This window comes from Podarcis filfolensis (genome assembly GCF_964270895.1).
Source record: "Podarcis filfolensis genome assembly, chromosome: 7".
NCBI lineage: Eukaryota > Metazoa > Chordata > Lepidosauria > Squamata > Lacertidae > Podarcis > Podarcis filfolensis.
In genome coordinates this window covers 56,992,015-57,009,227 of record NC_139603.1, presented here as the reverse complement: position 1 = coordinate 57,009,227, position 17,213 = coordinate 56,992,015, and the positions used below count along the sequence as shown (strand labels likewise).

The window sequence follows — 17,213 nt, the reverse complement described above, 5'->3', positions numbered from 1 at the left end:
GTAGCTTTTAAATATGGATTTATATTTCCAGTCATTTTTTTCCTGATATGTGTGGATTTCTGTAATTCCTATGTACTGGAGGCAACATGCCTATGTAGCCTGCTGTCCCTTTAAATCAATGTAGGGCTACTTACCTGTGGTAATGTGAGACAGACATGCAAAGCTGTCCTTGCAAGGAAACCAGCACTTTTTTTGTATGTTGTGAGAGGCAGATGTATAAACTCCTAATGCATCTCACCATAAGATGTGCATATTATGTGGCACATGCAATAGCAGGTTCATGCTTAACTTATATTTTTACTATTTCTGCCACTTGGTAGTATGTAAAGACACCTCCTTAGTGACAGGTTCTAAACTCTAGGTGGCTTGATAGTTACCTGCGTCATCATGTGCATAATCCAAGTTTATTCTGCTACAGGTAACATTCTCAATTTTACCCTCTCCTTATACTGTATCTTAGCATTGGGAATATGTTTGGGAAACTGAGAGGATTACTTTAGACCAGTAATGGCCAAACTTGGCCCTCCAGCTGTTTTGGGACTACAATTCTCATCATCCCTGACCCTGTTAGCTAGCAATGATGGGAATTGTAGTCCCAAAACAGCTGGAGGGCCAAGTTTGGCCATCGCTGCTTTAGACAAATGCTTTAAGTGCTCAGCTAATTTAGATAGAAATCATAACCAAACCAACATAAAAAGCAGTCGGCTATTTACCATCAACAATTCAAGCTTTCCCACAAATTCCTGTTCCATTGGGCACATATTTTAAGAGGCAGCAAAGGTTGGTATACTGAATGACTTTCTGCTTAGACTCCCTGCAGTCACTTCACATGCAGTTACGACAGGTGTGGAGAACTTTTGACCTTCCAGAAGTTGCTGAACTGCAATTTCCATCATTCCTGTCCATTGGATGTGCTTACTGGGGCTGGTGGGACTTGTAGCTCAGCAACATCTGGAGGGCCAAAAGTTCTCCAGATCTTAGGAGTTGCATCTAATTATTATACATCCTGCCCTATCCCTAGTGTTGCCATTTTGTTGTATCCCTTTTGATAAAAACAATTGCTAAGGTAACTGCATTAATGAAAGACTAGCCTTGTATGTTACATTTAAGTAATTTGAAGAACAAATCAGTACACCTTAGAGGACTCATCAATGCTTATAAAACGTTTATATCTACACTTTATTTTCTTAGCTGGTGTGCTAAATTTTGGAGAGCATTTAACTGGCTTGTACTGTCTACTTTGAAAAAATACTGGAATACATTGTTTATCTGAAAATAAAGTGAGGGAGAAATAAGAACGGAAACAAAGAGAATAAAGTCCAGTATGGATTTTTAAATATAAATTTATATACAGTCTGTAGGCACCACTAGAAAGAATATTTCAAGTTGTCAAATATATGAAAGAGTACCCAACATGAACACAAATTACTGCTACTTGGCATTCTTGGATATAGATGTGTATATTTTATGTATTTATTAATTGATAAACTTTTAGAATACAAATAAGTCAATAGCTTATAACTAAAATATAGCAACTGAAAATGTTCAACCAATTGTAAACTATGCTTTACATTGTTTTAAGCAAATGTATCATTTGTCAACATGAAGTCACTTATAGAAACGGATTATCAGGGACTAGGTTTGGTCCAAGCGCCATAGAGAAACATGGTGGTGTGACTTCAAACTTCTATAACTAATAACCAATTAGCACAATGCATGCTATTTTGAGGAATTCAAAGCTGTACATTCTGGTTCTGCACCCATTTATTTTTGGCATTTAAATATTTTTAGGATACATTTTCTTATATACAAGATTCCAGCCTATGTCTGATTTTATTCCTAAATACATAGGTACAGGATTACAGCCTTCCTTGACTGACGTAAGAAAATGTATCCTAAAAATATGTATACAATGAAAATCTGGATTTAACAGTTTTAAAAAAATGTTTCAAACTTACTGAACAGCCACCTATCACCAAGTGTCACAGTGACATGTACAGTGGTACCTCAGGTTACATATGCTTCAGGTTACAGACTCCACTAACCCAGAAATAGTGCTTCAGGTTAAGAACTTTGCTTCAGGATGAGAACAGAAATCGTGCTCTGGCGGTGCAGCGGCAGCAGGAGGCCCCATTAGCTAAAGTGGTGCTTCAGGTTAAGAACAGTTTCAGGTTAAGAACGGACCTCCGGAATGAATTAAGTACTTAACCGGAGGTACCACTGTACTCTTATTACCTCTACAAACACGATGTGGAACCTGTGACCCTCCTGAAGATGATCGACTCCCACCAGCCTGTGCCACAAGGGATGATGGGAATTGTCTCCTAGTAACACTCCTGATTTGAATCTCACTCTTCCTGGGCTTAAGCAAGTCCTTCTGTCTTGACATTCCCATATGGGGAATAATACTTGCATTACAGGCTTATAGTAAGGATTATAATTCGATAATGCACGTGAAGTTGTTTGAAAACTCAGTAGCAGCACTATACAATTGTTGCTGGGCAATTCAGGTCTAGGGATTTTTCCAGAACTACCTGAAAAGAGCTTTATAGTACTTGTTATCTAATTCTACTATGAATTTGTGCCTCAATAGAGTTAATTACTCTGACATTCCTTCCAGTCCAGTGGGACTTTCTCTGCTATGTACGCCCTTAATGGATCAGATCTTTCCAGATCCTATTCCCAGTGTACTTGTAGCAGCTGCCTCAACACTGAACTAATGCCTGCATACATTAGTCATAGGATCATAGAATTGTAGTGGGAAGGGACCACAATGGTCATGTAACTCAATCCCCTGCAATGGAGGAATCTTTTGCCTAACGTGGAACCTGAACCCACGACCTTGAGAGTAAGAGTCTCATGCTTTACCGACTGAGCTATGTGATGTACAAAAAAATGAAATCAAGAGCTGGTAAGTATCTTTCTGATTTTAACTTTTTACATTGGTGGTACAGGGCTAAATGCACATGAGCGTAGAAAAACAACAGTTGGCGTTAAGGCATCTTGCAGCATTCTACAGATCAGATGAAAAATAATCTGTAAAACAAAGTTCTAAATTAAAAAACTTAAAAATGAAAGTTTCCAAACATTTCAGGGACACTATACCACCTAGATTAAATTAGCTCTTCATAGAAAAACAGTGATAATTGTTTGATGACATGGGGTGTCAGTGGACTTGCACATGAAAACAGTTATTCCACTTCACTCCCCTCAAACATGCTGTTGAGGGTTGGAGCACATTGATGGGCTACAGGGGGAGGAGGTGAAGTCTCACTGTATCTGCTGTTGCAATGTTGGATCTTGCTATTGTAATCTAAGTAACAAGCATTCACAAAATAATTGCCTTCTATTTCTAGAAATGAAATTTTATGCAGCACAAAAACAGAACGACACCGTACCCTTTTCCAAATGCAACTTTTTAGTTTGTTGGTTCCCCCACCCAAAAAACCTAGCCAGGATGGGTCATGCTCTACATCTTCAGTTGCTTGTTCCCTGTAAAAGTGCAAACTCCTACTGAACTGACTGGACTTGGTACCAGACAAGTTGCTGGAACAAATACTGCAGATGTTGACAAGAATGATCATAAGAGAACTAAGAAAACTATAACCCAGGCTCTGTAACCTGGCAGTTTAAGGTCTGAGGTGAAGAAGCCCTGCTTATCCTTCCATTGGTAAATTATATATTCTGCTCTAGTTTCCTAATACAGAATATGCAGCATTACTTCTATTGCAGTTGTAATGTTTAGTCCTGTACAAAAATATAGTCCAAACTTTGGCTAATTTATTGCCTATAAATATGCTGCAATGTAACATGTGTTTTGAAGCAAAAATGAGTTGCTTTATTGAAAGATAATTACTAAATTTTGAAGTTTGTATTGCTGGAGAATAAATAAGGTTTTTAAAGCCATGCCTCCTTCAAGGTTAGTGTTTGAGAGGTAGAGTAGCTTTAGTAAAGTCTGAGTGCTTCATTTAAAGAAGCTGAAAACACAGCATGAGATTTCTAAATGCAGAACATAGTTCAAAATTAATGTGTAACAAACTAAAAATAAGTCATTAAAAATTACCCTTACATTATACCAGTTATTGCACTGGAACTATAATAACTTAAAGTTAATTATTGTACACATGGTGTTTAAGAGTGTCAGTCATTCTTATATTGTCTATTAATACTCTAATACCACATTGACATTTCTGTACTAAAAAGCTGTGTTACCACAATACAATATTTATATTCTTAAACCTATTACTCAGCCCCCTGAATTTTTTTTAAAAAACCAAAACACTTGTTTCTCAAAAAAGCAGAAGTAGTTGTAAAAAGTCCTTTTGTAGTGAGGTAACTCCCCCCCCCTGCTTAAGAGTTTTCAATTAGATTCTTCATTTTTCCTGTAGGCTTCAGCATGTGTGGCCCAAACTATAAAAAGAGAATGAGAGTAAGAACAAGGATTTGCACATACTGGGAGTAAGTTCATACACCAAGGCTACAGGCTACCGCTAGCATGTACTCAGAAGTCATTCTTACACATTTCTTCTACTTGTGGTTTTTCCTGATCAATTTTAAAATTGAGAAATTTAAGAAGCAAACCCAGAACTGAAATAATGGAGCTTAAAAACCAAATAGGGTTTATAAATATTTACATTTGTTTTAAAACTGCTGATTTTATTTATATGAATGTTTAGCATTTGATTTTTAGTTTATGCTTTACATAAACTGTTTAGAGGTTTTTGTTGATTCAGTGGTATATAAATCTTGACAAATAAATAAAAGAGTGGAATTCAGTTAGTGGTCTTGCACTTCTATAAGGGCATTTGATGCAGCAGACACATTTGCTGACAGAAGAGCATGATGTGGGTAAGTTTTTGACAAATCCCCTTTCTTCCTACACCTTCCCTGCTACTCCACAAGGCCCCTCTACTCTCTGGGGCCAATCTCCTGCAGGTGCTAGGGGAAGAGCGATTTGGCAAAAAGGGCCTCATCTTCTGTTAGCAGAGGCACCTGCAGGATCAAAAGCACTTCTGTTAGGACCAGGGCACCAAATGGAGTCAACACTGTGTTCAGCATTCTTGAAGTACAAGTAAACCTTTGTTTGACAAGAAGCTCTCTAGTTAGAATTAGGCTTCACCATCATGTCCGTCTTGCCTTCCAAACCCCCTTAAATTCTATGTACCTCTAGTACAGTGACCAGTTATTTCATTACATACTTGTTCTTGCCCACCAACTGAAATAATGAACAATAGTTGCAACATACCCTCTGATGCCATTCTGCCTAAAGACCAACTAGCAATGGGACAAACTGTGTAAGTTAGCCCAGTTATTGGTGGTATGTGACTGTTACAATAGAACATATTAGGGGGCCTTCGTAGCTGGGAAATCCCCTCTCCCCAGTGCAAGTGTTGCTCTGAGACTAGAAAAAAAGCTTCCTGCGCACCTTGCCCTCGGTAATCTAGCACTATATTGCAGCTGCTCTATAGAAGGCTTGTATTTAACTACTTTTCTGGTTGCCATTGGGGATCAAGAATCTGCACGTGGGTATGTGAATTGTGCTCAAGGATGAGCAGGTTTTAAGAGACAGTGAGACCCCTTCTCTGCAGCTACTGTGGTAGCAAGGCAGACTGGCAAGGGGGGAGAGTGCTTTGTTTCCCCTTTGCCAGCCTGCTGCATTGCTAGCCTGACCCTGTGAACTACCCTGAGAACTATGGGTATAGGGCAATATACAAATTTAATAAATAGTAAAAATTATAGAAATTTGTAGCAAACTGGTAAAAGAGGGGCTCCTTTTAGGAGAGAAAAAAAGCAGGATTAGGCTTTTTGGGCAGGCTACTAACTTTTATGGGCTTAAATACTATAGGGCAACCTTATTGTTAACAACTTTCCTAGTCCATATGTAGCAAGGAATTACATGCAAGTGAACAAGTAGGCTAATGGAGGGACAGACAAATGACATCATGCTAACTTCACCAGTCTGTTTGGTACAAGATAAGACAGACTAGCAGCCTGCATCTTCATGCTCCCCACTGCATTTTCTGTAGATAGACCCATTTTATAATTCTACACTTCACATGTGAGAAGGGTTTCACAGCCACACAGGCCAGCCCCTCCATCAGCTGGCTGGAGCGCATGTCAGAGTCCAAGTCAGAAAAGCTCTCCTCAGAAATTATGTGCATAGGGGGCAGAGATACTTCTACACATTCCAGTGGCAAGCCGGGTCAACTTCCAGTGCATGATCCTTAAGATATATGCAGTTGGCTACAACTACAGTTTTAAAGGTCAAGGGAGAACTGGGAGGAAGGATTAAAATCCTAGTCACTAGAGTCCAGTGAATCATAAATTGGATGCAGTGCTTACCAGCCTTGTGTCAGATTCAGGAGCCTGTTTCTCAGTTTCACTTGGGCTGTCACTTCGATATCGATAAGCAAATTTCTTTTTAAGAGCTTCAGCTATTAGTGCGGCAGGATCTGTTGGGTCGGCTGCTTTTCGTTTGGTGCTCTCCTCTGGTCTTCAAAAGAATAGAGCAAAACTGTTGAGTTGTAGACACTTCAAATGCCTGCAAAGAGACTGGCTTCCCCTCTCTCTCTCCACCCCCCCAACCCGGAAGGGTTGGTACTACCAGCTACAAGTGCTACAACACATCTTCCAGCCTCTTATCTGATACAGCACATCTCCTGGCCCTGAACTGCTAACTTTACCTAAAGAGGGATGTGATGTGCCTCCTAATCCGAAAGAGTGCATGATGGTGCAAGAGGGGGCTGCAGTGGGGTATGTGTTACCTTGATTAAGCAAATGAATGGCTACCTATGTAACCTAAGGAACCATCCATTGTTAAGTTTCCTCACTGAAAGCCCCATCCCCCCAACCTTCCTGAACAGAGAGCTGTAGTAGATTCACCTTTTCACAGATCGCAGCTTTACGTTGTTCATATCTTTGAGAATATCTAGCATGTTTGGTATTTCAGGCTTCTTTGAATCATCATCTATAAAAGTCCGTCCGGAGTTTACTCTTTTTCCTTTGCGCTCCTTAATAAGATCAATGGCAGAAGTGCTCTGCTGGAGCGGTGGTGGAGGTGGAAGGGGTGGGGGCGGCGGGGGCGGTGCTGGCACTCCTGCTAGGACAGGAACTGATGCTGCAGAACTTACTCCAGCTGTAACAAAATAGTCCATTTAATTATGCAACAATATTCTTCAGTAAATAATGATTATCATTTCAAAAACAAAGCCCATCAAAGCAATGTAGTATTTTTCAATTAGGGACAGACATCTATCTAGGAAGGAAATACAAGAAGAGTAGAGGGTGCCAAAAGGGCTTGGAACCCCATTCTCTGGTTAGGCTTACTAGTGTTGAACAAGTTTTAAAATTTCTACCCAATGGGTGTGGATTCTGTTTAAGCCACTAGAGAATCTTTAAGTATGACAAATGTATAAATAATAAGCCATCACCAGCCATCTTATAAAATGATGACCAAATCAAACATATTTGAACAGTGCAGCAGTGCTTTAGAGCTTACAACTGCAGATACTGGGTTGATTTTGGCAGCAGTCTCAGAAAATTTAACGTGCAACACTAAAGACCTTGCCAGCTAGGAAACAAGGTTGTTCTTCTCGTCCTTCCAATACCCTCCGCTGTCATGTTCAGATTGCTATGAAAAAGTAGATTATTAAGAGGGGATAAATGAGACAAAGGAAAGGGAATGCAAGGCAATCAAGTAGTTAATGTCTTTATACTTCTTCCAAGAAGTACTGGCAGTCTTCCAATTCATGTTTAGCAGTCACTAATCAGAGATGAATAAGTTGGAAATATGGCTTAAAGAATAATTCAACACCCAAAATGTGTTAACTGACGCTTTCATAAAGTTGTTTTTAGACATCAGAATAGTAATCAGACAAGCTTTTTCAACTACTGCCATTCAGCACCTTTAAAATCAACAATGTCAGATAACACAGCAATGGCTCAATATCACCTTGAGCCTACGTTTCTGCAATTGTTTACGAAAGTATGAATAGTCCAGTGGATGGAACAGCAAAGTGTGACCCTCTCCTGTCAAGGTGAGTTAAGAAGTGAGATACCACAACAATGGAAGTCACCACTTCTAATGCAAAGAATAATCAGACCCATTGGAATGAAAGTCAATTTGAAAGAAAAGTTATAAAATTAGCTTTGTTATATATTTTTTTAAAAAATACCTGCTGTCATAGTCTGCTGTTCTTGTAAGCTTACGATTTTGGCTATTTGCGCTCTTAAACTGGCAAGTTCATTTTCTAGCACACTGATTTTCTGCAGAGCTTCATCATTTGTGGCCACAGCAATCTTGGAGTCTTCTTTTTCTTGCAATGGCTTTGGCAAAGGTACTTGAATATTTGGATCTCTTCCTGAGCAGCCTTCACCTCTAGGATATGTTTGGGATTTTGACCAAACGTCTGATCTGTAATCAACAAAACAATATACAGTAGTACTTACTTTTTAAAAAACCCCATTATCAAACAAGCTAAAGGGAGCAATGGTGAGGAGAAGAGGGGGAGAGGAAGGGGAAGTTCTGTTGTGTGATTGGAACTCCATGTGCACAGCATCTTATGCAGCCTAAACCTTCTATAGGCACGAGGTGGTTTTTTTTACTACTTCTTTGTACAGGGAATGGCTGCATAGGCTATTAAGACTGCCACAACTAGTTAGTTCTCACTTCAAATTGAATTCCCCAAATCTACCCCTTTCTCATCTTTCTGTAAATTTAATGTATAATGGCAGCCAAAATATTTTCATGTGCCACAAAGGAATACACATCAACCTATAGTCACACTTAATGTGAAACACCTCATAACAGCATATCAATTTCTGCAGGAATGAATGGAAGAGAGCACTGGCAAAACTGTGGCTTTCTCTGCAGTCATCTCTTGCTTTATGGACTGTAGGATCATCATTCAGTAATGCAAAACGGGACCAATGTCCTCCCAACCCCACTTCACCAATATGTCAACTCTCTGCTTCTCATATTGTCAAAATGAAACTGGTGCATCCCAGAGGCAGTTCTTTGGGTTTACATCACATTACAGAGACCTAGCCTACACCCAATAATCTAAACATTGGAAGCACCTGCCTTTACATTGTTCATTCCCTATCTTCCAAGTGCCAGGGGTGCTGAAACTTGTGACTGCTGTTTCTCTACCCATGAAAACAACACTTGACAGCATTCAAATGAGCAGGATATCTAGTTCAGTTCAACACACTGCTGCTTCCCTTGACACAGGTTGACTTAAAGAATCAACCACAGAGGGGCAGCTTCAAAAAACATACCTGAGCCGTGTAAAGACTTCACTTTCTTCTTCAGCAACCCACCCCACATCTGCAAGGGAGACCACTCCATCATCTCTCAGTGGGTTAGAATGACTGCCTTCTGCAGACTGAGATGGAAGCTAGATTTGAGTGGACAAGATTACATATTAGAATTCAAATAGCACTAAGTCAACAATGATTTCACACATAGTCTTGCTTACTTGAGGGTAGTGGAAGGATGAAACATCCTCCTATTATGTCAGAGAGAAATAGATGGAAAAGGAGAAAGATTTTACACCAGGGATAAATCCCACAAAGATCACTGCATGTGAACTAAACACAGAAATTTTAGTATTAGCACAATTAATCTATGAAATACAAAACATGAACTAATACAGTACAACAAATTGCAAATAAACCTATGTTTTCCAATGTGTACAACGCCAGGCAAGTTTCTCTTTAACCTGCACCATAAGTCACTAGTTGCAATTTGGAAAGTTACCTAAGCTAATAGTTACTGACTACAGTCCATGGACAATTCTCTAATCTCACCAAGCATCTAGCAGTGCCATTCTTTCCAAGTGCCCAAAAGGAATGTTTTCATGCAAAAGAAGGTTCAGATTAAAGATTAAAGTAAACCAGGGAATAATATTCTACATGGCAGAGCTAGCAAGAAACCTGGTCTGCATTCAATGTGCCCTTCCAGTTAGTAATACTTTGGTGAGAAATAGGAGTAAAGATAGAAAGTGCAAAATGTACACTGGGAATATGCACTATATGGCCAGAGGATGTGGGTGCAGTTCTAATGTCAAATAGTATCTGTTTCCAGATTTGCCAACAAAGCTAAGAAAGCACCATGATCAATACATAAAGGGTTGATACTGCTGTCTAGCAACTGTGGATTTTTTTCCCTAGGCCAACTCCAAATATATGAAATATTTTTCCAGCCTTAAAGACTTGGAGCCAAATTTACAGGCCTAAGCAGAGGTTTGCTATTACATATTCTGTGTGGATCTAGTTGTTGAGACAGACAGACAGACAGACAGACAGAAAGAAAGACAGAGATTATCAAGTGCACCTATCCCTTAGCTATCACTGGGTTATTCTGACATGACTTCCAAGGTGACTAAAATAGCAAGTTGTAGTATAGCTTTAAACTCTACATTTGAAGCTCAATTAAGACATGCCACTCAACTGTGACTCACACTAACAGTAGTTTAATGTAAACCACATTTGAGCTCCCATAGTGGTTTAGAGCAATGCTACTCAAAGTGGCTGAGGCAACCCAGCCAGATGGATGGGGTATAAATAATAAATGTATTACTGTACTATTATTATTATTGTAACGTGGTGGTCCATGGACCAATGCTGTTCTGTGAGTCGTCAGTTGCTGGCCCCTGGCAACTCCACACAGCCCAGGTTGGGTGGGGCATTTCAGGGACCAAATATGTTACTAGTTCTTAGCACATTAGGGGAGGGAATAGCTGATCTATCACATCAGATAACCTGAGAAGTGCTGGTTTAGAGGTTTTCATCTTCTTAGTGCTTCAGTCTCAAGGTTATGGGCAGCTGACATGGAAACCTCCAGATGTTAGATTACAACTCCAATTATCTCTTTCCACTGGCTGTGTTGGCTAGGGCTGATGGGAGTACAAGAGTCCCATATCCCCGTCTGTGGCAAGCATCCAAATCACCCACCACACATTTCTTTGTCCAACTATACTACAACTTTAAAGTCACAACGTCTTATTCAAGCCGCAATCGTATGCCCACTTGAGCAGAATAAGTCCCATTGAATATAGCGGGTCTTGCTTCTGAGTAAGTGTGCACAGGACTGCCTCAATAGTTTCTCTCCCACAGTTGCAGAACAAAAACTTGCAGCAGTTAAAGCCCCCTATGTAAGCTCAAGCAGAAAATTAAGGCTCTAAAAGTTAATTTGATTTATAGTTCTTAATAGCAGTTCATTATGATTACAAGCATGCACTAATAGCTTAATCAAGTTTAATGAGAAAGGACAAAACTGACTTACTGCAGGTTCAGTGCACGATCCTGTGATATAATAGCTAAAGCAAGAAAGAAAGAAAAAAGAGGGAAAGAGAGAACACTATAGAAAAGTTTCAGTGTAGCAACAATCTAGAAAAAAGCAAGAGTTCAACCTTGGCACTGATTCTGTTGCTGAAACACATATCAAATCCTCACAACTAAGTAATATAAGGCTGTTCAATTTAGGGAATGGATATAATACCCCTTTCAGCTTGGAAACCACATTAACTGTACCCAAAGAATATGTTTGCATACTCTCTCCTCTAGCTGCTTCCCACTTTTGTTGGAAATATCTGTAGGGTTCACACATTCTTGGCTCAGTTCCAGAGAAAGCCATCATTTGTGCTCACCATCGATCCTCCCTGGCACACATGCCAAAGGATTTACAGAGGGGTGTTTGTCTCTGTGGTGCTGGGCCTCTGGAGCAGGCTGAAGCCAATCCCTTGTGCTGCTTTAGCATGGTCAGCAGCACAGAAAGAACCAACCTCTCCCCACTTCTGCAAGTGAGAGGAAAGGTATCATGTCCTACTGAGCTTTCAAGCAATAGAAGCAGGCTCAAAAGCTCAGTGTCAAATAATAGACTTCAGTGAGTGAGGATCCTCTCCATTATCAGGAATCCTGGCTTACCAGAGGGCCAAATTATTCCTGGTGAATAATTTTATGGATGCAGGCCAGTGAGAAAATTTTGCAGATAGAGATGAAATATTATTCCTTGCTTCCTATTCCTTTCTTTCCCAAATAAACCTTGTTGACGCAGTCCATTTTCATGTTAAGAGGTAACATCTAAACCTCAAAGCCCATTATAACTGGAAACAGGTAAGTGTGTAACAAAGAAGTTTGAATGCAGGTGGACCAACAAAGGAAGGAAACATCTGTTCTTTTTACCTTTTATAAAAAGGCTAGAAACTATGCTCATTTTAATGCATCATACAAGTGCATTTTGAAACAGCTAACTTCAATGTAGTCATAAATTTAAAATCATTACTATACTTGAATATATTTTCTCTTCAAGAACAATTTAGAACCCACAAGATTTCAGTAAAATTAAATGCTACTGTCATACGACTACAATAAAAACACAGAATTCACAACTAATGTAAAATTCCCTGTAAGATTTCTTTCCTCCCACTTTCAAATTTGAAGAATGAATGCTATTGTAAATCACGTTTAATTAAAACAGTAACTTCAGAACTGCATGCATCACAAGGACACAGTTTTATTTAAAATCTGTGGAACTATTGTCAGAAACGTCGCAGAAGAACAAGCATATGCAAAACCAGAATCCTGGGTGGCAGTGGCACCCTCAGCCTACAAACACTTATCACAATATGACTTGTATTATTACAGAACTAAGATTCCAAAAAGGTTACACTTGTTTATATTGAAGGAACACATATTATTCTAAAAGTCAAAATAATGCTCCTTATATTTGAAACATGTATTTCTATTACATTTGTTTGCCCTTCGAAGATTCTATGTATCTATTTCTCTCCACCTTTATATGAAGTGCCAACACTTCTTCCCCAGCCCTGTTTCACCAATTTGTTCCATCTGATTTTCACTTAATTATAAATAAAAGTGTCTATTATTCTATGTATCATTAGGACTCTTCATCCAACTCCATCCCATTTAACTGTGTTTCCACAACTCAAAAATGCACTTATACAACTCCAGACTAACACTGAGAAGAAATAATTATGAAAGTGTATACCTGTATATATTAATCCTCCAGCTGGGAAGCAATGTTAGTACTGTATCTTACAGCAAAAATGAAGAATTTTGTGGCACCCTAAAAAGTAACACATCATAATATATACTTTTGTAAGCTAATCTGATTTAGTGGAGTGTAGTCCATGAAAGCTTATGCCATAAGAAATTTGTTAGTCTTTTAGGTGCCACAAAGCTGTTATTTATTTATTTATTTATTTATTCTATTTAATTGTAATTATGCTGTGCCTTTCCCCCAGAACTAGGACTCACAGCTGCTCACAAAAATTAAAACAAATACCAATAAAACACAAATAGCTAAAAACATATAAATGGTTATTGTTAAAAAGTAATTAAATTGTATTCTGAATTAAAACAATGTAAAAAACTACTAAAATGCAGATAGTAAAAAACCGTACAGCACACTATTAAGAGGCCTTTCCTTAAGAACAGCCAGTTTCCAGAAGCCTAGGGAAAAAAGACTTCACTTGCTGGCAAAAGGACAAGGAGGAAGCTAGTGCAGCTTCTTTAGGGAGTTCCGAAGTCTCAGAGCAGCCACCAAGAAGGCCCTCTACTGCATCCCCATCGGGCATGCCTGTGAAGGTGGCAAGACTAAAAGTAAAACATTCCCCAAAGACCTGAGCTTGGACATGTTTGTATAGGAGAATATGGTCCTTCAGATGGCCTGGACCAAAGCTGTATAGGGCTTTAGATAACACAACCACCACTTTGAACTGTGCCTGAAAACAGACTGGTAGCCAGTGAAGCTCTTGTAACAAGGGAGTTGTGTCCCTATCAACTCTCTAGTAATTATAATAATATAATTATTTATTTTTTGTACCCCACTCATCTGACTGGGTTGCCCCAGCCACTTTGAGTGGCTTCCAACAGAATATATGAAAACACAACAGAACACAACACGTTAAAAGCTTCTTGATACTTTTTATCCTTTGTCTGACCTTTCTTAACACAGCTGAATCACAAGCAGCTTTTACATGGCAATGTGTGGGTTGAGTAAATGCAACTGGAGCTCTCCCTTCTAAGCATATAGAAAGTCTTTGTGCAAGAGCTGGCTATATACAGATTTTTTTCAACTCACAGTGACACCTTAACAAGCCATTGCTGAACCCCATTTCCAAAGCTTCATAACAATAACATAGAATGGGAATACGGGTATGCAGTGAAGGAAACATCCGAGAAGATAATTACCATTTACTCTGTCAACATGCCAAGATTTAAAAAGAGTCATAGATATGACTCCTGGGGCTGTAGACAAAAGGAGCTCTGTTTCAATAAAAAAATTCCCAAGTTCAGAGCCAATTTCTAGCTGCATTAGAGACAATCACTCACTCAACATTTGCAGTAATAGGCTCTGCTGCTCCACAAAGTTACTCTACAGCAAGTTAATACAACATGCATAACCTCTCTACAATAGGAAGAAGACTGGGACAAATCCCTCTTCTAAGATGACAGAGACACAGCAAAGTTTTAAAACTGCTTAACTTTATTTTCATGAAAGCAAACTTTTCAAAGCATAGATCTACACTAGGAAGTGCACCAGAATATTCATTGGAAGAGTTCGCTGAACTTGTAGGCAGATGTTTAATGACAGCTATCTCTACTATTCCCCAGAGTCAATACTATTAACCTTCCAACTCACAATATCTTGCTGAATAAATGTTTCCATAAGATGTATTTTAAGACATTTCCCCATGATATTCAACAATTTTAAAAACAACCAACAGAGGTACAGTTTTAAAGGAAGTTATACAATGTGCAAAACCTGTCTGTTGGGTTAGCAGGCTGCTCAGAAGATAGAGAATGTAAACTATTAAAACATAATAACAAAGGTAAATTTTATACAGAACCTTCAACAAAATGGTGTAGTGTGTCTCCACCTCCAAAGAGGCAGATTCTTTGAGGTCTCTTCGGACCTTCTAAGTGGCGTATAGCACAAAGAGGTGAGTATTGTAAGCTCACAAACACATTTGCTGTAAGTTTTAGGTGCTTCAACAGGTCCATTCTCTCTCTCTGACTCCCAACACCTCACCTGACACATTAGTACATCCTGAAAGCTGGTCCTTTCAAGCTTTTTTCAAGAATATTTTTTCCCTTTATTTGACAATATTTATATTGTTTCCCTACCTGGAGAAGCCTCCCCCCTATGTAAAACATCAAGGCCTGCTTCAGATACACTGTCCCTTCTCCCTGCCCACCCCGGAGTCAATTGACACCATCTGTCCTGTGAGGAAGAGATCAAGGGAGGCATGTATAGACAAACTACATGGCCTGCTCTACTCGCCATGTTATATTGTTTCTTTTCATACTAAAAATTGTAAACTGCCTTGGCAGAAAGGCAGTATATATGAATGCAATGAATGAATGAATGAATGAATGAAGGATCTCTGCTTAATTTTTGATGGTTACTGTTTTGTTTAAAACTGTTGGACAGTTGTAAAAGGTAAAGGTAAAAGGGACCCCTGACCGTTAGGTCCAGTCGTGACCGACTCTGGGGTTGCGCGCTCATCTCGCTCTATAGGCCGAGGGAGCCGGTGTTTGTCCGCAGACAGCTTCCGGGTCATGTGGCCAGCATGACTAAGCGGCTTCTGGAGAACCAGAGCAGCACACAGAAACGGCGTTTACCTTCCCGCCGGAGAGGTACCTATTTATCTACTTGCACTTTGACGTGCTTTCGAACGGCTAGGTTGGCAGGAGCAGGGACCGAACAACGGGAGCTCACCCCATTGCAGGGATTCGAACCGCCGACCTTCTGATCGGCAAGTCCTAGGCGCTGTGGTTTAACCCACAGCGCCACCCGCGTCCCTTAGACAGTTGTAGTAGTTTCCTATTAGAGAAAAGTATGCTGGTTATGAGATATTTGACACAGCTTTCAAATTCACAGATGAAAAAACGTACCAACAGCCTAGACCCAGATCCCATTAGTTTGCTCTGACCACTAAGATTAATTTAATTTCCCTCTGGAAAGTGAAACAAATATTTAAAATCTTACCTGAAACTGAACTCTTGGACATTGTATCAGCGAGAGGTTGGTGCCAATTTTCCTTACAATACTTCTATCACGACCATAAGGCTTACTAGACCAAAGCAACTGTAAGGAAAAAAGAAAAACAATTTTATTACTGCCTAACATGATCTGCCTAGCATGAAAATAATTTGTTTCTTTAAGTTTCACTGCAAATCCAGATCACCTGGGAGTAAGCCCCAGTTAATGCTCTTTTGAATAAATATGCAGATGTGCACTGCAATGCCTCTGTATCAAGAAAAGTACATTGTGCAACATCATCCATCAACACACAAATACTTGTGCAATGGAACTTTTTCGTTCTCTCCTCCCCCCCCCCCAAAGGAACAGGGCAGGTTTGGGGATGTGCAGGGGGGAAGGAAATCTGTTCAGCTGTCAGAACAGCTACCATGAGATTTCATGCATTATGTTTTAACAAGGATGATCTACATGGAATTCTCATGTGGACAGAAGACTAGAGAAGGATAAGGAAATGAATCTGGCCAGTGGGCCAGACCTTGAGTTCCTCCACCGCCACCGGACCATTTTGACAGTTTTGAAATGGATGCAGACAAACAAGCCCACTCACTTGTCAATTCCTTGACGTAAGGTGAGTCATTTCTCTTTTGTAGCATGACAAGCCATGCTAAAAACAGAAATACAAGACCAATTAAGCAGGTCTTGAGATTACTGATGATCAGTAGTGACTTCAAGCTCCACTTTCTTTTAAATTATATTTTAATTGATGTTTTATTGTTTTAATTTATTCTCCCAGTTTTAAGTAATCCTCCTTGGAACCTTAGGGTGAAGGATGGAATCAAAGCCTGAATAAATAAAAATTTTAAGTGTTTATAATACAGTGGTACCTCGAGTTACAAACACTTCAGGTTACAAACTCCGCTAACCTGGAAGAACTCTGCCCCAGGATGAGAATGGAAATTGTGTGTCGGCAGTGCAGCGGCAGCAAGAGGCCCCATTAGCGAAAGCACACCTCTAGTTAAGAACAGTTTCAGGTTAAGAACGGACCTCCGGAACGAATTAAGTTCATAACTAGAGGTACCACTGTACAGAGATTTGTCTACCCCTTCTAATGTAACATTCATCTAACTCCTGGGCAAAAAAGCATACTGTGATGTGTTGACAAAACGTGTATGATGGCAAGGCCAAATGCACTTTGGAGGAG

General features: G+C 39.6%; 1 protein-coding gene across 1 annotated transcript in view; it reads right to left on the bottom strand.

Annotated features, from left to right (window-relative positions):
* Positions 1 to 4,271: 4,271 nt before the first annotated feature.
* The window catches only part of MTFR1 (mitochondrial fission regulator 1), an 18,529-nt gene continuing 5,587 nt past the window's right edge, over positions 4,272 to 17,213 (bottom strand). Inside the window, exons 3-8 of the mRNA XM_083623411.1 lie at positions 16,019 to 16,117; positions 9,280 to 9,398; positions 8,175 to 8,413; positions 6,883 to 7,135; positions 6,343 to 6,493; positions 4,272 to 4,410 (exon numbers count right to left, since the gene is read on the bottom strand). Of these exons, the coding sequence (XP_083479537.1) occupies positions 4,351 to 4,410; positions 6,343 to 6,493; positions 6,883 to 7,135; positions 8,175 to 8,413; positions 9,280 to 9,398; positions 16,019 to 16,117 (921 nt within the window). The 3' untranslated portion in view covers positions 4,272 to 4,350. The remainder of the gene's footprint in view (positions 4,411 to 6,342; positions 6,494 to 6,882; positions 7,136 to 8,174; positions 8,414 to 9,279; positions 9,399 to 16,018; positions 16,118 to 17,213) is intronic.